At 51.4% G+C, this 15,247-nt stretch overlaps 1 protein-coding gene across 2 annotated transcripts in view; it reads left to right on the top strand.

The window, feature by feature from the left end:
- Nucleotides 1-15,247, top strand: part of LSG1 (large 60S subunit nuclear export GTPase 1) — a 96,089-nt gene that overhangs the window by 66,924 nt on the left and 13,918 nt on the right. For both annotated transcript variants that reach the window (XM_075340515.1, XM_075340516.1), the window contains exons 8-9: nucleotides 810-1,157; nucleotides 14,914-15,015. In XM_075340515.1, coding sequence (XP_075196630.1) covers nucleotides 810-1,157; nucleotides 14,914-15,015 — 450 coding nt within the window. The remainder of the gene's footprint in view (nucleotides 1-809; nucleotides 1,158-14,913; nucleotides 15,016-15,247) is intronic.

Here is a 15,247-nt window from a genome sequence, read left to right as displayed (position 1 = left end):
TACATGGTCGCTGGTGAGCTGTCAAACAGGCAAATCTCACCAGCGACCAGTGATCAGCCCCCAGCCAGCAGCGACGCGTGGAAGCGTAACTAAGGAAAATATCGGATAACCAAGGAAAGCACTTCTCTTGGTTACCCGATATTTACCTTAGTAACTAGCGTCCGCCGCTCTCACGCTGCCAGTGCCGGCTCCCTGTTCCCTGCACTCCTAGCCAGAGTACACATCGGGTTAATTACCCGATGTTTACTCCAGCTACGTATGCAGGGAGCAGGGAGCCGGCACTGGCAGCATGAGAGTGGCGGACGCTAGTAACTAAGGTAAATATCGGGTAACCAAGGAAAGGGCTTCTTGGTTACCCGATGTTTACCGTGGTTACAGCTTACCGCAGGTTGCCAGACGACAGGCTCCCTACTCGCTTCAGTTCGTCGCTCTCTCCCTGTCACACACAGCGATGTGCGCTTCACAGCGGGAGAGCGACGAGCAAAAAATGAAGCTGGACATTCAGCAACGACCGGCGACCTCACAGCAGGGGCCAGGTCGTTGCTGGATGTCACACACAGTGACAGGACGTCGCTGCTACGTCACAGAAAATGGTGACTTAGCAGCGACGTCGTTGTCGTCGTCGCTATGTGTGACACCACCTTTAGACAGAACATTCTATAGTAATCCCTTATCCTGTCATTTTAACCTGGTTTATCGTTTTGTTATATACTCTTTCATCTCTGAATACATTATTTTCGCATATAAAAGATTTCCTGACTTTGTAGCTTCATTTATTTGTCACACGTTTTTGGCTTTTTTCCCAATAGCAAAGCAGAGATGGGGAGGTTGATGTACAGAGTGACCATACGACTACAGATGAAGAAGACAGTGAGGATGAAGAGGATGTAGTGGAAACTGCACCTGCCAGGGACTGTGAGGCTAGTGACACAAGTGAGGAGTATGAAGATTGTGAAGATGATGAAGGTTGGCAGACGTGTTCGGAAGATTCTGATGGTGAGGAGAGGGGAGTTATGCCAGAGCCCGACTCTGAAAGGACTGAGCAAAAAGTTGTCAGTAATGAAAGTCACTTGGTACAGAGCGATGAACTCCTGGAAATCTTCAAATCGATACACACAGGGAAGAGGGCTAAAGAGGAACAAGTCACTGTAGGACTGGTGCGTGGGTATCTTACTTTTTTTTATTGTTTATGCCTTTGTATTGAATATACGGTAGTTCACTGATATCTACAGACGTCTACAGGACACATACCAATTGTTTTCGGTGATAGAATCGGAACAGGGTACTTTGTGCAAACTGTACAGCTGTGTGGCTGTAGTTCAAATAGTGGGACATTGGCTAACGTACCGGAGTCAGGGACTGGACATTCGCTAACGTACCTGGGTCAGGGACTGGACACTGGATAATGTACCGGGGTCGGCGCACAAGGTAAGGTACTTGGGTCAACGTCAGCACACCGGATAACGTACCTAGGTCAGAGTCAACAAATCGGTTGACATACATGTGTCTGGGTCGGCACATCAGTTGACTTACCTGGGCGGCACATTGGATAACGTGTTTGGGTCGGCGCGACAGGTCAGCGTGTCTAGGTCGATGGGACGTGGGTTGGCGCGACGGATCAAGATTGTAATGCACATATCTTCACTGAATTCAGGCGTCTTTCATGCACCCACTTTTCTTCAGCGCTCTATTGGGAGACCCAGACGATTGGGGTATAGCTACTGCCCTCCGGAGGCCACACAAAGCACTACACTAAAAAGTGCAAGGCCCCTCCCCTTCTGGCTATACCCCCCCGTGGTATCACGGGTTCTCCAGTTTTCAAGCTTTGTGCGAAGGAGGTCAGACATCCACGCATAGCTCCACAGATTTTAGTCAGCAGCAGCTGCTGACTATTTCGGATGGAAGAAAAGAGGGCCCATATAGGGCCCCCAGCATGCTCCCTTCTCACCCGTGGATGGTGTTGTAAGGTTGAGGTACCTATTGCTGGTACAGGGGCTGGAGCCCCACATGCTGTTTTCCTTCCACATCCCCTTGTAGGGCTCTGTGGAAGTGGGATCCTGCCGGCCTCTAAGCTCTGACGCCGGGCTCCATCCACAGACCCAGTTGAACCTGATGGATATGGAGCAGGAGTACAATCAGGGACATGGCCCTGCATCATACAGGTACTCTGTGTCCCCGGCAGGCACAGACACACTCCGGGCTGGCTGGGTGTTGTAGTGCGCCGGGGACCGTAACGATTGAGTTGGTGTTCCTGCAGTTTACTGGGGGACTTTTGTGTTGTGGGAACGCAGCGCCGACCCCCACTGGACCGGCGGCGCTGCTGTGACTTGTAGTGCGCCGGGGACACGCCGACCGCGCTTTTACGGCGGCGGCGTTTATAAATCCAGTCCCCGGCTTTTGCGGCCTAGCTCCGCTTCGTTCCCGCCCCCACCCTGTCAATCAGGGTAGGGGAGAGACGCTGTTTCGCAGCAGCGACGAGGGCTGGAGCCTGATTTACATGCTCCAGCCCTCTCACTAGGCACAGAGGGAAGCAGGCTTCCCGCTCTTAGCCAGGAACGCCCAGGGCCCGCCCCCCCTCCTCTCCCAGGACGCCGGCAGCCATTACATGCAGTCTGGCTAGAGGAAGGACGCAAGGCTCTGGGAGACCTGGACTAGGGGGCTTTTGGCGACCACACACCCGCTCTTAAGCGGGCGGTAAGCGGCATTTCAGCTGGCCCCTCTAGTGCCTCAGTGTGTATTGGTGTACTGTGTCACCAGATATATATATTTATTTATTTCTTGCACTGTGAGGTCGCTTCCTGGCTGGATACCCCAGATCGCTCTGAGGAGGCAGCAACATGTCATCCACAAAACGCAAGGCTGCCAAGGCTAGGGCTGTGTACACTGTGTGTGCTGCATGTGGGGCTGCTCTACCAGCAGGTTCCAAAGACCCCCATTGTGTGCAATGCTCAGATCCGGTGCTGCTTCGCCAGCCGGAGTCCGGTGTCAGGGACAGACTTTGCAGTTTTTGCTGATGGAATGTCTGTGACTATGGCAAAAATCCTTGAAACTTTGCAATCCATGACTGGGGCTCAGTCTATGGACACGGCGAGGTCTCTGTCCTCTAATCCCCCTCAGTTGGAATTAATCCAGACTGCAAGGGGGTCCCCGGCTTCCCAGGCTGAGTATTATGACTCAGATGATAGCCCCAGCCACCCTAAGCGAGCTCGCTGGGAAAGACCCTCAACGTCATCACACTGCTCAGGGTCTCAGCGCAATCAGTCGCCCTGTGATGCGTCTGAAGAGAGTGATCAGGAGTCTTATCCTGGAACCCCTCTCAATCTGGATACCCCGGATGGGGACGCCATGGTAAACGAGCTTATCTCAGCCATCAATAGACTGTTGGATATTTCTCCCCCAGCTCCTTCTGCAGAGGAGGCAGCTGCACAGCAGGAGAAGTTTCGTTTCCTCTATCCCAAGCGTAAATTGAGTGCTTTCTTGGATCACTCTGACTTCAGAGAGTCAATCCAGAAACACGACGCTCATCCAGAAAGGCGTTTCTCTAAACGTTCTAAGGATACACGTTTTCCTTTCCCCCCTGATGTGGTCAAGCGCTGGACCCAGTGTCCAAAAGTAGACCCCCCGATTTCCAAACTTGCAGCTAGATCCATAGTTGCAGTGGAGGATGGCGCTTCACTTAAGGATGCCAATGACAGACAGATGGACCTTTGGTTAAAATCTGTCTATGAAGCTATCGGCGCGTCGTTTGCTCCGGCATTCGCAGCCGTATGGGCACTCCAAGCTATTTCAGCTGGTTTAGCAAAAGTGGATGCTATCATACATCCAGCGGTGCCGCAAGTGGCGTCCCTTACCTCGCAGATGTCTGCGTTTGCGTCTTACGCTATCAATGCGGTCCTAGAATCTACCAGCCGCACCTCAATGGCGTCCGCCAATTCGGTAGTTTTGCGCAGAGTCTTGTGGTTAAAGGACTGGAAAGCAGATGCTGGTTCCAAAAAATGTTTAACCAGCTTGCCTTTATCTAGAGATAGACTGTTTGGCGAGCCATTGGCTGACATCATTAAACAGTCCAAGGGTAAAGACTCTTCCTTACCCCAGCCCAGATCAAGCAAACCTCAGCAGAAAAAATGGCAGCAGAGGTTTCAGTCCTTTCGAGGTTCGGGCAAGACACAATTCTCCTCGTCCAAAGGGACTCAGAGGACGCAAAGAGTCTCAGATTCCTGGCGGGCTCACGCACGCCCCAAGAAAGCAAATGGAGGAACCGCTTCCAAAGCGGCTACCTCATGACTTCCAGCCCCCCCCCTCCGCATCTCCGGTCGGGGGCAGGCTCTCCCGCTTTTCCGACATTTGGATGTCACAGGTCAAAGACCGGTGGGTGACAAACATTTTGTCTCGCGGGTACAGAATCGAGTTCAGTTCTCGTCCTCCAGCTCGGTTCTTCAGAACCTCCCCACATCCAGACCGAGCAGATGCCCTGCTGCAGGCGGTGGACTCCCTAAGAGCGGAAGGAGTAGTGGTTCCTGTACCGCCTCAGGAACAAGGGCGAGGGTTTTACTCCAATCTCTTTGTGGTTCCAAAAAAGGACGGCTCGTTCCGTCCTGTTCTGGATCTAAAGCTGCTCAACAAACATGTGCACGCCAGACGGTTCCGGATGGAAACCCTCCGCTCTGTCGTTGCCTCAATGTCTCAAGGAGACTTCCTTGCCTCAATAGACATCAAAGATGCTTATCTCCACGTGCCAATTGCTACAGAACATCAACGTTTTCTACGTTTTGTGATAGGAAACGACCATCTTCAGTTCGTAGCTCTGCCATTCGGTCTGGCGACAGCCCCCCGGGTCTTCACCAAGGTCATGGCGGCGGTGGTAGCAGTCTTGCCCTCTCAGGGACACTCGGTGATCCCTTACCTAGACGATCTACTTGTCAAGGCACCCTCTCAAGAGGCATGCCAACTCAGTCTACATGCTACGCTGGAGACTCTACAGACGTTCGGATGGATCATCAACTTTCCAAAGTCGAATCTGTCACCGTCACAGTCGCTAACGTATCTTGGCATGGAGTTTCATACTCGAGCAGCGAGAGTGAAGCTTCCGCTGAACAAGCAGCGGTCCCTACAGACAGGGGTGCAATCCCTCCTTCAAGGCCAGTCGCACCCCTTACGGCGCCTCATGCACTTCCTCGGGAAGATGGTGGCAGCCATGGAAGCAGTTCCCTTTGCGCAGTTTCATCTGCGCCCACTTCAATGGGACATTCTCCGCCAATGGGACGGGAAGTCAACGTCCCTGGACAGGAAAGTCTCTCTTTCCCAGACGGCCAAGGACTCTCTACAATGGTGGCTCCTTCCCACCTCATTGTCTCAGGGAAGATCCTTCCTGCCCCCATCCTGGGCAGTGGTCACGACAGATGCGAGTCTGTCAGGGTGGGGAGCAGTGTTTCTCCACCACAGGGCCCAGGGGACGTGGACTCCGCAGGAGTCCACCCTTCAGATCAATGTTCTGGAAATCAGGGCAGTGTATCTTGCCCTACTGGCCTTCCAACAGTGGCTGGAAGGAAAGCAGATCCGAATCCAGTCGGACAACTCCACAGCGGTGGCATACATCAACCACCAAGGAGGGACGCGCAGTCGGCAAGCATTCCAAGAAGTCCGGCGCATTCTAATGTGGGTGGAGGACACAGCATCCACCATATCCGCGGTTCACATCCCAGGCGTAGAAAATTGGGAAGCAGACTTCCTCAGTCGCCAGGGCATGGACGCAGGGGAGTGGTCCCTTCACCCGGACGTGTTTCAGGAAATCTGTCGCCGATGGGGAGTGCCGGACGTCGACCTAATGGCGTCCCGGCACAACAACAAGGTCCCGGCATTCATGGCGAGGTCGCGCGATCAAAGAGCTCTGGCGGCAGACGCATTAGTTCAAGATTGGTCGCAGTTCCGGCTCCCATACGTCTTCCCACCTCTGGCACTCTTGCCCAGAGTGTTACGCAAGATCAGATCCAATTGCAGCCGCGTCATACTCGTCGCCCCAGACTGGCCGAGGAGATCGTGGTATCCGGATCTGTGGCATCTCACGGTCGGTCGACCGTGGTCACTGCCAGACCGACCAGACTTACTGTCCCAAGGGCCGTTTTTCCATCAGAATTCTGCGGCCCTGAACCTGACTGTGTGGCCATTGAGTCCTGGATCCTAGCGTCCGCAGGATTATCTCAAGGAGTCGTAGCCACAATGAGACAAGCTAGGAAGTCAACGTCTGCTAAGATCTACCACAGAACGTGGAAGATTTTCTTATCCTGGTGCTCTGCACAGAGAGTATCCCCTTGGCCATTTGCATTGCCCACCTTTCTTTCCTTCCTGCAATCGGGGTTGGAAAAGGGCTTGTCGCTCAGCTCCCTTAAAGGGCAAGTCTCGGCACTATCTGTGTTTTTTCAGAAGCGTCTAGCACGTCTTCCTAAGGTGCGCACGTTCCTACAGGGGGTCTGTCATATTGTGCCCCCGTACAAGCGGCCGTTAGATCCATGGGATCTGAACAGAGTACTAGTTGCTCTGCAAAAGCCGCCCTTCGAGCCTCTAAAGGACGTTTCCTTTTCTCGCCTGTCACAGAAAGTGGCGTTTCTTGTTGCGATCACATCGCTTAGGCGAGTGTCTGAGCTGGCAGCTCTGTCATCCAAGGCTCCCTTCCTGGTGTTCCACCAGGACAAGGTAGTGCTGCGCCCCATTCCGGAGTTTCTCCCTAAGGTCGTATCCTCGTTTCATCTTAATCAGGATATATCCTTGCCTTCCTTTTGTCCTCAGCCGGTTCACCGGTATGAGAAAGACTTACGTTTGCTAGATCTGGTGAGAGCACTCAGAATCTATATTTCTCGCACGGCGCCTATCCGCCGTTCAGATGCACTTTTTGTCCTTGTCGCTGGCCAGCGCAAGGGGTCGCAGGCTTCTAAAGCCACCCTGGCTCGATGGATCAAAGAACCAATTCTGGAAGCCTACCGTTCTGCTGGGCTTCCGGTTCCTTCAGGGCTGAAAGCCCACTCAACCAGAGCTGTGGGTGCGTCCTGGGCTTTGCGACACCAGGCTTCGGCTCAACAGGTGTGCCAGGCAGCTACCTGGTCGAGTCTGCACACTTTCACCAAACATTATCAGGTGCATATCTATGCTTCGGCGGATGCCAGCTTAGGTAGAAGAGTCCTGCAGGCGGGGCTGTTTTGCAGCTCTAACATGAGGTATCTCTTTACCCACCCAGGGACAGCTTTTGGACGTCCCAATCGTCTGGGTCTCCCAATAGAGCGCTGAAGAAGAAGGGAATTTTGTTACTTACCGTAAATTCCTTTTCTTCTAGCTCTTATTGGGAGACCCAGCACCCGCCCTGTTGTCCTTCGGGATTTTTTTGTTGTTTGCGGGTACACATGTTGTTCATGTTGAACGGTTTTTCAGTTCTCCGACGTTATTCGGAGTTAATTTGTTTAAACCAGTTATTGGCTTCCTCCTTCTTGCTTTGGCACTAAAACTGGAGAACCCGTGATACCACGGGGGGGTATAGCCAGAAGGGGAGGGGCCTTGCACTTTTTAGTGTAGTGCTTTGTGTGGCCTCCGGAGGGCAGTAGCTATACCCCAATCGTCTGGGTCTCCCAATAAGAGCTAGAAGAAAAGGAATTTACGGTAAGTAACAAAATTCCCTTCTTTCAAATGTTTGGTGTTTTGATTTTTTTTTTTATGAAGGACAGGTTGTAATTTCATTGACACCATTCATTTTATTATGCAATGTACTGGAATTATTTTTTCTTCTTTCTTCTATGCTGGGGTTGGTAGGGTGAATTAGGGGAGTGTTGGGCAATTAGCGTGACGTGCCTTTCCCCCCACCCCCTTCCAGACCTTTCGCCATAAATAAGATTGACATCAGCATTCAAGGAGTTAACATTAGCTACCAGCCAAACTGTTAGGCCTCACTTTTTTCATTTAAAAAAAAACTGACTGATGTACAGCAGTGATTTGGACAAGATTTCTATCAGACTTTGGTCCGTGTGTCAGTTTTTACAATCCGTTTTTCTTGTATGCGCCAAAAAAAAACGTTAGAGGTCTGTCAAGCTTCTCATATCACATAGTCGGTGATAAATGGACGGCATCTGAGTACTGTCCTGATTAGTTTTGTTTTTTCATGGACCCATAGACTTGCATTTGAGAGTTTGATCTGTGACTTGGATTCAAATCTGACATGTCTGCTTTTTGATGTGGATACTTGGTCCACAGTAATGCACAGACATGGAAATACTGACTCTGACACCTGAAGGAGCCCAAACACAGCCAGCAGCTGCCCGGGATGGTGACGGGTCCGCTCCTGGCACCGTACATGGTATGGTGTATGGGGGGCGTCAGGAAGTGATAAAAAAAAATGCACAGACAAGTAACCTAAAGGATTTTGTTTCTATGGAGTTTGGGAATGTGGTGTTTGTTTTTTAAATCAAAACCCTGTGTGAAAACCATCCCAAGGTTCTCTATTAGTGATGAGCGAGTACTAAAAAGCTCGGGTGCTCGAAGCTCGGGCCGAGCCTCCCAAGATACTCGTGTACTCGGCCCGAGCAACGAGCCCAATGTTATCCTATGGGAGACCCGAGTATTTTTGTGAAATGACCACCGGCAGCATGTAGAAACCCTAAAAATGGCACAAAAGTCTCCGAAGAGTGCTCAAATGACATGGCAACAGCATGGGGAAGACCCCTTGAAGCATTTATCACTCAAAAGTCACAGCTGTGAACAATTTAGTCCGCGTTTTACGCCATTTTTACGGACTCACCAGAAAACCTTCCAAAATGACACCAAAATGAATTTTCATGGCGGAAATGTTAAGGGCACATAACCAATAGTGAGATAGAGCTAATGTATGTTACTTTTTGAGATTACTACATGAAAGATTTTACGTAAAACATTGTGTGGCACTCCGATGTCCCTGAGAAGAGACATACATAAAGGCCTCTGAGTCTAATGTGCCCATTTTGAGGAAGTGAGTCTTTGTAGTATTTTCCTTTGCCAGGGCAGTCCAAAATTGTGAGGTTCACCAATGCCCCTGCATACAGACGTGCATGATGGCCTGTAAACCTGAAGTGCCCATTGGAAGGAAGTGGGTCTATTGTAGTATAGCCCTTAGGCAGGGCAGCCAAAAATTGGGAGGCTCCACGTTGTCCCTGGATAGAGACGTGCATGAGGGCCTGTAAACCTGAAGTGCCCATTGGAAGGAAGTGGGTCTATTGTAGTATAGCCCTTAGGCAGGGCAGCCAAAAATTGGGAGGCTCCACGTTGTCCCTGGATAGAGACGTGCATGAGGGCCTGTAAACCTGAAGTGCCCATTGGAAGGAAGTGGGTCTATTGTAGTATAGCCCTTAGGCAGGGCAGCCAAAAATTGGGAGGCTCCACGTTGTCCCTGGATAGAGACGTGCATGAGGGCCTGTAAACCTGAAGTGCCCATTGGAAGGAAGTGGGTCTATTGTAGTATAGCCCTTAGGCAGGGCAGCCAAAAATTGTGAGGCTCCACGTTGTCCCTGGATAGAGACGTGCATGAGGGCCTCAAAACATTGTTCCCATTACAAAGGAGCGGGTCTCCTGTCGTTGTAATGTCCATTCTGCAAAGAATGGGCGAAAAAATTTACCACTGGGGGTATACCTGAAACAAAGGCCTAACTCTTGTAACGGTCATCATGGTGGCGCATGAGGAGAAGGAGGAGCAGTCCAGCGATTATCCAAAGTCCAGAAGTGTGTACCCATGGGTGACTGGAGGTACATGGCAAATTCCCGTTACAAACTTTAAATTCCGCTCTCATTTGCTGGTGGTGTGGTGAAGTCTGGCCCAATCCAACCCTTGTTCATCTTGATCAGAGTCAGCCTGTCAGCATTTTCAGTTGACAGGCGGGTGCGTTTATCTGTAATGATTCCACCTGCGGCACTAAAAACACGCTCTGACAAAACGCTAGCGGCAGGGCAGGCCAGGACTTCCAAGGCGTAGAGAGCCAATTCATGCCACGTGTCCACCTTGGATACCCAATAATTGTAAGGCACAGAGGAATGTCGGAGTACAGTTGTTCGATCTGCAAGGTACTCCTTGAGCATCTGGGCAAACTTAGGATTTCTTGTGGCACTACCCCGCACCTCAGGGGCTGTGGTACGTGAGGGGCTGAGAAAACTGTCCCACATCTTAAAGACTGTTCCCCTACCTCTGGCGGATTGGACTTGTGCCTCTCTCGGCTGTACGCCTTGGTTGTCCACTGATTCCTGACCTATGCCGCTAGCGTTTTGTGAGGGGAATGCTTTGCCTACTTCCGTGACTATGGCCTTCCGGAACTGCTGCATTTTGGTTGACCTCTCCGCCTCGGGAATAAGAGACATAAAGTTCTCCTTGTAGCGTGGGTCTAACAGTGTTACCAACCAGTAATGATTGTCGGCCAAGATGTTCTTAACGCGAGGGTCACGAGACAGGCAGCTTACCATAAAGTCAGCCATGTGCGCCAGACTCTTAACAGCCAGGACTTCAGTAGCCTGACCAACAAGATGACTGAACATGCTGTCCTCCTCCTCCTCCCTCCTCCCTCCTCCCTCCTCCCTCCTCCCTCCTCCCTCCTCCCTCTCCTCCTCCTCCTCCTCCTCCTCCTCCTCCTTCTTTCCCCCCCCTCCTCCTCCTCCTCCTCCTCCTTTCCCCCCCCTCCTCCTCCTCCTCCTCCTCCTCCTCCTCCTCCTCCTTCTTTCCCCCCCCTCCTCCTCCTCCTCCTCCTCCTCCTCCTCCTCCTCCTCCTCCTCCTTCTTTCCCCCCCCTCCTCCTCCTCCTCCTCCTCCTCCTTTCCCCCTCCTCCTCCTCCTCCTCCTCCTCCTCCTCCTCCTCCTCCTCCTCCTCCTTTCCCCCTCCTCCTCCTCCTCCTCCTTTCCCCCTCCTCCTCCTCCTCCTTTCCCCCTCCTCCTCCTCCTCCTCCTTTCCCCCTCCTCCTCCTCCTCCTTTCCCCCCCCTCCTCCTCCTCCTCCTTTCCCCCCCCTCCTCCTCCTCCTCCTTTCCCCCCCCTCCTCCTCCTCCTTTCCCCCCCCTCCTCCTCCTCCTTTCCCCCCCCTCCTCCTCCTCCTTTCCCCCCCCTCCTCCTCCTCCTTTCCCCCCCCTCCTCCTCCTCCTTTCCCCCTCCTCCTCCTCCTCCTTTCCCCCTCCTCCTCCTCCTTCTTTCCCCCTCCTCCTCCTCCTTCTTTCCCCCTCCTCCTCCTCCTTCTTTCCCCCTCCTCCTCCTCCTTCTTTCCCCCTCCTCCTCCTCCTTCTTTCCCCCTCCTCCTCCTCCTTCTTTCCCCCTCCTCCTCCTCCTTCCTTTGTCACACACGACCTTTCCTGGCTTTAGGTTCAGAGGTGTGAGCCAGTGATCTGCCTGCTGTTTCAGAGCTGTCCACAGCTCTTCTGCATTGTGGGGTTTGTCACCTATGCAGATTAGCTTCAGCACAGCCTGTTGCCGCTTCGCCGAGGCAGTGCTGCAGTGCTTCAAGCTTGGGACTGGTGTGGAGGGTACAGTGGATGAGGATGCGCAGGAGGAGGAGGAGGCTGAAGAGCATGTCATTCCGGAGCTGTAGAGTGTGGGTGAAACACTGACTGAGGTAGGGCCTGCAAACCTTGGTGTGGGAAGGACGTGTTCCGTCCCTCGCTCAGACTGGGTCCCAGCTTCCACAATATTAACCCAGTGTGCCGTCAACGAGATGTAGCGGCCTTGCCCACAAGCACTTGTCCACGTGTCTGTGGTTACGTGGACTTTGGGTGAAACAGCGTTGTTCAGGGCACGTGTGATGTTTTGTGACACGTGGTTATGCAACGCGGGGACGGCACACCGGGAGAAATAGTGGCGGCTGGGGACCGAGTAACGTGGGACAGCTGCCGCCATCAGGTCGCGGAATGCTTCTGTCTCCACCAGCCTAAAAGGCAACATTTCCAGCGCAAGCAGTCGCGAAATGTTAGCATTTAGAACTGTGGCATGTGGGGTGTTGGCAGTGTATTTGCGCCTGCGTTCAAAGGTTTGCTGAATGGATAACTGAACGCTGCGCTGGGACAAGGACGTGCTTGATGATGGTGTTATTTCTGCGTAGGCAACTGCAGGTGCAGGACCGGAGGAGGCTTGTTCGCAGGCAGCATGGACAGGGGATTGGCTCGCATGCACAACCAGCGAAGACGTAGCAGTGACATTAGCAAGCACTGCTCCTCGACTCTGTTGTACTTCCCACAAAGTCGGGTGCTTGGCTGACATGTGCCTGATCATGCTGGTGGTGGTCAGGCTGCTAGTTTTGGTACCCCTGCTGATGCTGGCACGGCAGGTGTTGCAAATGGCCTTTTTAGAATCATCTGGATCCAACTTAAAAAACTGCCAGACTCGGGAAGACCTAACATTTGTACAGGCACCTTGTGTCGTGTTGTTGTTCCGGGGAACGGTTGCCTGACTTCTGCCTGGAGCCACCACCCTGCTTCTTACTGCCTGTTGGGATCCTACGCCTCCCTCCCCCTGTGCACTGCTGTCCTCGCTCTGCATATCCTCCTGCCAGGTTGGGTCAGTTACTGGATCATCCACCACGTCGTCTTCCTCTTCCGCACCCTGCTCCTCCTCCTGACTTCCTGACAATTGTGTCTCATCATCGTCCACCCCTTGTTGAGACACGTTGCCAACTTCGTGAGAACGTGGCTGCTCAAATATTTGGCCATCTGTACATACGATCTCCTCATGACCCACTTCAACATGAGCTGGCGAGAGGCCAGAATGTGCGAATGGAAACGTGAACAGCTCTTCCGAGTGTCCAAGTGTGGGATCATTAATGTCCGAGGACGTGTACTCAGCCTTGTGGTAGGAAGGAGGATCAGGTTCTGAAATGTGCGGTGCAGTATCACGGCTACTGACACTTGACCGTGTGGAAGACAGAGTGTTTGTGGTGGTGCCAATCTGACTGGAAGCATTATCCGCTATCCAACTAACAACCTGTTGACACTGGTCTTGGTTCAAGAGCGGTGTACTGCTGCGGTCCCCAAGAATTTGGGACAGGACATGCGAGCGACTAGATGTGGCCCTTTGTTGTGGCAAAATTAGAGCTTGCCCACGACCTCGGCCTCTGCCTGCACCACCATCACGTCCACTTCCTTGTTCCTTGCCAACGCCCTTGCGCATTTTGCAATGCTGTGCTGACGTGTATTCACTAGACTTGGGCGTTATATCAAAGTTTGTGCAAATCGTGCACCTGTACGCTGCCACCGACAGGCACACACGTGCGGTTTTTAAATGCAAGCACGGACGCACTAAGAACCTAACACAGGTTTTAGGAGAAAAAATTAATGACGAGAACTCTGACACTATCAGCCACTGCTGACTGACGTGTATTATACACTACACTTGTGCGTTATATAATAGTTTGGTAAAAACGCACACAAGTGCACCTGTACGCTGCCACCGACAGGCACACACGTGCGGTTTTTAAATGCAAGCACGGACGCACTAGGAACCTAACAGGTTTTTAGTAGCGACAATTGCTGAGAAGTCTGACACTATCAGGACTGTTTTAGACTGTGTACACCAGCCCCAGATATGATGAAGGCTGGTATACGGTCACCACTAGGAATGGCTATATACCCTGCCTGCCTGCCTGCCTGTATACTGCTACAATAGTCCTGACAAGGACTCTTTTGGTCACTAGCCTGTATTCCAACCTGGCTATACCCTGCCTGTATACAGCAACAATAGTCCTGAGAAGGACTCTGCTACTGTACTCCGACCTGGCTATACCCTGCCTGCCTGTATACAACTAGAATAGTCCTGAGAAGGACTTTTGGTCACACTGTTTGCAGCCCTGCTACGGAAATAGCTATAAAGGGCCGCAAACCTTTCCCTGAAGCAGCGACACTCTCCCTGCACTGACTGTCTGGATAGCTGTGAGCAGAGCACAGCGCGCCCGCCGGTATAAAGGCTCGGTCACGCTGTGCAGGCCGGCTAATCACTGCAATTCCACAACTAACAGGGCTGTGGCATTGCAGTGGTCTGCCAGCCAATCCCTGCATGAGGGCTGGCTCTCAAAAGAGCGCCAACATGCAGAAATGAAGACCATGAGTACAGCACGAGTATCGCGAGATTACTCGGTCCCCGCCGAGTAGACAGAGTACAGTGATACTCGTGCGAGTACCGAGTAGTAACAAGCATGCTCGCTCACCACTCTCTATCTGAAATAATCTTTATAGGAAAACAAATGAAAAAGGCCATTGCTAAAGACGCTGTGTACTGAAAAACTGCAAGTGCTCAAAGGCGTGTCCTGTGTACCTCCATCTTACTATTAAAATGAGCTCCCATTTAATAACACCCAGTCTCCTACATCAGGTGGGGATAAAGACCAAAAAAAATCTTCAACTTTAATTTTTATAGAAGCCAACTGAAAAGATGGTAATAAGCAAGCAATAAAACTTTCACACTGAAGTGCAGCAATATTTATGGCTACAACAGTTTGTCCTCTTGCCATACTGATAGTTCTGCTTTACATAACTTGTTTTATTTACTGCCCCATTCTATGTCCTGTTGTGTATAAATATGTGACTCTTCAGATTTTGTGTTATATCATGCCTGATGAAGAGACCTGAGTAGTCTCGAAAGCTTGCTATTATTACCATCTTTTCAGTTAGCCATTAAAAGGTATCAACCACTGAGGACTTCAGTTCTTTTAAACAATTTTTTTTATCTCTACTGGCTAACACGGTACAAAGATATATTTTACCTGTTTACAAGCCAAAAAGCCCTTGTAAAGGAGGCCTGAATCAGCTTTTTGCAGTGTCCAAAGTTTTGTGCCATGATTGGGTCCATGTACTGCTTACACTTGGACCTATATATGAGGGCTGAGTATCTTACGTCATATGAAGAATATACTGGGCAATGATGTCTTTTCATCCTCTATTTCTGTTAGGTCGGGTATCCCAATGTTGGCAAGAGTTCAACAATCAACACTATTCTAGGAAACAAGAAAGTTTCTGTTTCAGCAACTCCAGGACACACAAAGCACTTTCAGGTAATATGAAGTGACATTTCCATTTTAACTCTCACTGGTTGTATTAAAGAGGTGGTCCACTACGCAGCATTGGTGGCCACATAGATGTAAAGCTCATAGACAAGGCTTTTCTCAAATACCTTGTGTAGTAAATTCTGCCTGTGAGCAGTGCTATTGCAGTCCACTCATCCCCATCACGTGACCCCCGATCCGGTGATGTCACATCAACATGAGTTGACCCAACATCATTGAA

The sequence above is a fragment of the Anomaloglossus baeobatrachus genome, chromosome 3 (genome assembly GCF_048569485.1).
Source record: "Anomaloglossus baeobatrachus isolate aAnoBae1 chromosome 3, aAnoBae1.hap1, whole genome shotgun sequence".
Classification (NCBI taxonomy): domain Eukaryota; kingdom Metazoa; phylum Chordata; class Amphibia; order Anura; family Aromobatidae; genus Anomaloglossus; species Anomaloglossus baeobatrachus.
Note: the sequence above shows the minus strand (reverse complement) of the source record. Positions and strands in the feature narration are given on the sequence as shown.